The sequence below is a fragment of the Lycium barbarum genome, chromosome 9, assembly GCF_019175385.1.
Source record: "Lycium barbarum isolate Lr01 chromosome 9, ASM1917538v2, whole genome shotgun sequence".
In the NCBI taxonomy this organism is placed as follows: domain Eukaryota; kingdom Viridiplantae; phylum Streptophyta; class Magnoliopsida; order Solanales; family Solanaceae; genus Lycium; species Lycium barbarum.
Window position 1 is genome coordinate 1,132,744 of NC_083345.1, and position 5,140 is coordinate 1,137,883.

Consider the following 5,140-nt stretch of genomic DNA (forward strand, 5'->3'; position numbering starts at 1 on the left):
ATCAAGATTGAAAAGTATACACAAAGTTAGAGTAATTTACAAAAGGCCTAACTATAGTGTAGCTTTCTTGGTCTGGACCAAGTACTTTTGTCCATTTGTCTTAAATGCATACTGTTATGCTCCAATTATTGACTTGCAGAATTTGAAAAATTAAAGGAAACGAGAAGAAAGGGAAAAAATGTTTATTTTTTAGTGAAACTCAAGATTGGGGGCGGCTCTAAGCATTTAGTGGGCTAGGTTTATTGGGAGGCCTTGAATTTAATATTGTCAACTCATTTTATCTTTCTTAAGAATAGTTGATTTTAGGTCAGATTTTTCAATTTTAATTTTTAAAACTTCTTTCTAGAAAACTTTACATGAACTGATAACATTATTTTATAAGAAATATAAACATTTGAAAAAAAATTAAGTCTTTTTATTTAATTGAATATGTCAATTAGAGTATTATTTTCTGCTTGTACTATTTTTTTCAACACACTTTTAGTTTAGAAAATAAGTCTAAACAATCAATATTAGAGGGACTATTATATTGTAAGGAGCATTCAAGGTTAAGACAAAATCTTTTTAAATTGTCGCCATTTAATGATCTCAAATTTAACCAATAAAACTTTTGAACTATTGAACTTTTAAACTATTGGAGAAAAAAAGTAAGAAAAAATAGAACAGAAAGTATGTAATCTTATGAGAGAAGGGAAAAGAAAGATTGTTATATTGGACAAAATAATGAGGAGGAGAGTTTAAAATATCTATATATCTATTATTTCGAAAAAAAAAAGGGAAGGGGGGATGGGGGCAAACTAAAGCAAGTGCCTTACTTGTTTCACCATGAAGCTGGCACTGCTCAAGATTGAAGAATATTCATAGGTGTAGAGTACGTATTTTCACGCGATCGCGGTGGTCAACATGTATCGACTTCTCCGTTATCGTGATCCATTTATCTATGAATGTGCTCAGTCACCAGGTCACCTAACCTTGTGATCACAAACTAGACGCCGCGGTTGTACCAGATACAAAAATTTGAATAATTATTTTTGAATTTCACCTTGTTTTAAAATCTGTCTGAACCCCCTGTATCCCAACCTATATACAATAGACATCTGTGGTCCGATCTTTTCCCAGCCTCCGTACATAACGGGAGCTTAGTGAATCGGGCTGCCCCTAAACAACAATATCAAAAGTGTGCTCAAAATGATCGCTTGAATTGTTACATATTATTGGAGTCACTTCTTTGCGACGATGGTATCCTAGTATAGTCTGGCACATATTTCGACAGTGGTAACCTGATATTAGTTGATTCTTAAAAATTATTTTCTTATTTCTAATAATTAACGTGTAGTTGTTGATGTATGACAAAGATATAGTATAGCTTGCAAGATGTTGAATTGTGTGACCACATCATACCGAAGGGATCACAAGTATTAATTAACGTGTGGACGATCGAATTTGGTTTTGGAATTCGAACTTGGACATGCAAGGGAAATTTTTTGAATTGATTTCATTTGGTGCTGGCTGAAGAATATGCCCTGACTTGCCACTTTTGAGAATGGTCCCAAAGATGTTGGGCTCACTCATGAATTTCTTCAATTGAAAACTCAAAGCAGACATTGGGCCAAAAGAATTAGACAGCTGGAGGGGAAGTTTGGTATCACCTTAGCCAAAGCCGCTCATCCTTTGCGAGTTATTCCATCTTCTATTCTAGATGTTAGGCTCACTCTTGAATTTCTTCAATAGAAAACTCAAAGCAGTCGTTGGGCCAAAAGAATTAGACAGCTGGAGGAGAAGTTTGGTATCACCTTAGCCAAAGCCGCTCATCCTTTGTGAGTTCTATCCTTGATGTTGCTAAGCTGTATATATGATAAATAAATAACTATTTTTTGTCACTCCTCAAAATAATGTAACGCAAAGAGGTGTTGTTCTTGTTGACGAAGAGAATTCAAGTCAAGGTATCTCAAGATTTTCTAGTAGGCTAGTTACATCATATTTTCTAGTAGGCTATTGGCCTTGTAGGTTTGAAAAATCCATTATCCTTGTAGGTTGAGAAATTCATTTTCTTGTAGGTTTGGGGATACTTGAGACTTAATTTATAGGGGTTGTAATTTCCGATTCTTTAATTTTTACTATTCTTCTCATTCATAGTGGAAAGTTCTCTCTGTTTTTTGCCCTAAAGACGTAGGCTTGGCTGAACCTCGCTAAATCCTAGTGTTTTTGCTTCTTCTATAGTTGATTTATATGTAATTGAGCTTTAGTTCACCCACAATCTTTTGCAACACTATTAGCATAATCAGGCAACAACAAATCCAAGAGTATTCCCAATTCTTATTTTTCCTCTTTAACTTTATGGACATTTTAAAAATAAAATTGAGGTTGGGAAGCCTGGGAGGGGGTAAGGAAATTGCATCTCTAAAATTTAAAGGATAAAAGAGAAAAGCACGGACCAGGAGCGTGGATTTTATATGATTCTGATTGATCTCTTCGGGATTTTCTGCACTAATGTTTAGAAATACTTCCAAAACATCACTCTTTTCACTGTGGTTCCTTTTCTTTTCCTCCAACCTCTCATCGATCAAATCACCAAAAATTTTAAACAACTTACCAAAATGAATCTTTGAGCGATACCTTATTCTTTGAGGATCAATCTTTTCAAGTACAGGGAAAAAATCCACTAGGTTGATCTTCCCAACCTCATGCATAATGCCCAAGATCACGTCTTTCAACTCAACCTTTAAATTTCAAAAAATGTCATAAAAAGTTATATTAACAGCATGTTTAATGCACCGTTTAGTACACAAAAAAAAATCATAACACGGAGTCGAGTTGTCACAAACATGTTATTCAGTTCTACCTTTGAATCCGAAAAGGGGTCAACCAAGTCCTTGGAGAAAAGGGTGTTGGACATCAAATTGAAAATAGTCTTGAAAGTAACTTGACCTACATCCAAAGCTTGACCTTCTTGGCTACATTTTGCACAATAAGCAAGCAAGTCTTTCACCTTTTGAGACCTTAGATGTTGATTTGCATCAACCCTATTGGAAGAGAGGAGGTAAGTGTTCCAGATTTTCCGAAGCGTTCGCCATTGAGGACAAACAGGAAGCCATATCATAGAAAATTTGCAATGGCTGTGTGCTTGAAGGGCATCAGGGATAAATCTAGTGGAAAAGGCTAAGTCTTGTTTCTGAAGGACTTGTTTTGCCATGGCTGATGAAGAAATGACTACTGTTGTTATTTGTCCTAGTTTTAAACTCATAATTGGACCATAAATTTGTTCAAGATTGGCTAGTGATCTATGAGGTTTTGCACTTAACAAGTTAAAGTTTCCAATAATTGGCCATGGTGATGGCCCTGGTGGAAGCTTTTTGCTACCTCTGCTGGTTAATTTTGCTAGAATATATAGCAAACTCAAGGCAAAAATTGATCCCAGTACAAGTGTGTAGTAATCCATTATGCCTCTCCCACTCTCATCCTTCAACTTTGATATGATCCACAAAGTTGATGTGTAAGAAAGTTGCATGCTCTAGTACCAATTCCGAACGCATATTTATGTGTAATTAAGTCAGTGGCGGAGTGGCGGATCTAGCTTGCTAGGTGGGGTTCCATTGAACCCCCAACTTTCGACTCGGAGCATAAATTTATGTGTAAAATTTTATTAAAACTGCAATAAATAGTAGACATGAACTCATAAATTTTAAAATACGACGGAATTATACTAAGAATCTTAAGATTGAATCCATAGAATTTAATCCTGGATCCGCCTATGTATGTGTTACATGACTTCCATTAATAATCTGATACCTGAAACTCAATCTAATCTAGATTTGCGTCGTGTAGAGCTTAAAAAGAGGGAAGTGTTTTCCCACTAGGAATTTCTTCATTTTAAAGGCTTCAACCCGAAACTTCTAGTTAAGGATGATAGAGTGATCTTATCCATTATATTTCACCACACCGGTTGGTGGTCTCATATGTTGGTTGAGATCTAGATGACAAACGTATAATTGCTTTGGAATGATGGAATTATTTTTCATGAAAAATATTTTCATGGATAGTACTTTCTGATTGTTTGGTCGGTCAGTAGAAAATACTTAGTAGAAAAAAAAAATTGAAGATTAATAACGATATCAACATTTTGGATTGTGTTTTGATATACTTTTAAGCAACAAAGAATATTGATAATAATAATGTTTACGTGTTAGTTGGAGTGAGTGCTACGGACTTGCAAGTTAAAATAATTATATAAGAAAAATGACTTCCGCATGTTAGTGAGACATGATACAAGATGTTATCTTTGGAAAATACTTGTATCAAACATTAGAAACTTGACTAAGAGCCTGTTTGGATGGGCTTATTTTAAGCAGCTTATAAGTTGTTTGGGTAGCTCAACTTATTTTTTTGGGCAGCTTATAAGCTGTTTTAGATAAGCTAAGTCAAACGAGCCCTATTATTTTTTTAAACTTATTTTAAGCACAAAATGACTTTAAGTTGGCTAGCCAAACACTCAAAAAGGCTGAAAACAACTTATAAGCAACTTATAAGCTATTTTTAATTTTTTTTTGGGTGTTTGGTAAAACAGAAAAGTGCTTAAAATAAATTAAAAAGTGCTTAAAATAAATCAAAAACAAGAAGTTGGGAAACCCCAACTTTTTTCTTTTTGGCTTAAAAGACATTTTGGTTTGACCAACGATTTTACTCTTTTATCTCTTATATTTTCTTCTAATTTCAATATTACCCTCACTACTTAAAAAAAGTGCTTAAAAACACTTGTGTATCAAACAAATCAACAATTTTTTTTCCAGCAACAATACTTTTATCCGAACATATAACTGCTTATTTATAAAATAACTTTTAGCACTTAAAAAATACTTTAAGCACTTATGCTTAAAAGCCACTTTTTTCAGCTAATTCAAACGGGCTCTAACTCATGAAATTCTCATTTAGAAAAATGACAACACGTCAAATTGCTTATCAATAATAAAATGTAGAGGAATCCAATACAGAAGCATTTAATCGGGATCACCTAAAAACCTTCCTAAATTTGGTAAGAGTTATTAGGTGTACCCTGTAAACTATTCATACTCTTAATTGTCCCTATTAGCTTGGCTATTTAATACTCCTTCCGTTCATTTTTACTTGTCCAGTTTGAAAATTA

The 5,140-nt window shown here is 34.0% G+C and overlaps 1 protein-coding gene across 1 annotated transcript; it reads right to left on the reverse strand.

Moving 5' to 3' along the window:
* Nucleotides 1-3,485, reverse strand: LOC132610507 (geraniol 8-hydroxylase-like). The gene has a single exon (XM_060324822.1). It carries the CDS (start codon nt 3,437-3,439, stop codon nt 2,750-2,752), a length of 690 nt encoding a protein of 229 aa, XP_060180805.1. The 5' UTR covers nt 3,440-3,485; the 3' UTR covers nt 1-2,749.
* Between the last annotated feature and the right edge of the window lie 1,655 nt (nt 3,486-5,140).

Excerpts from the sequence above, each read along its gene's own strand:
- LOC132610507 (XM_060324822.1), bottom strand. The coding sequence starts at position 3,439 with ATGGATTACTACACACTTGTACTGGGATCAATTTTTGCCTTGAGTTTG.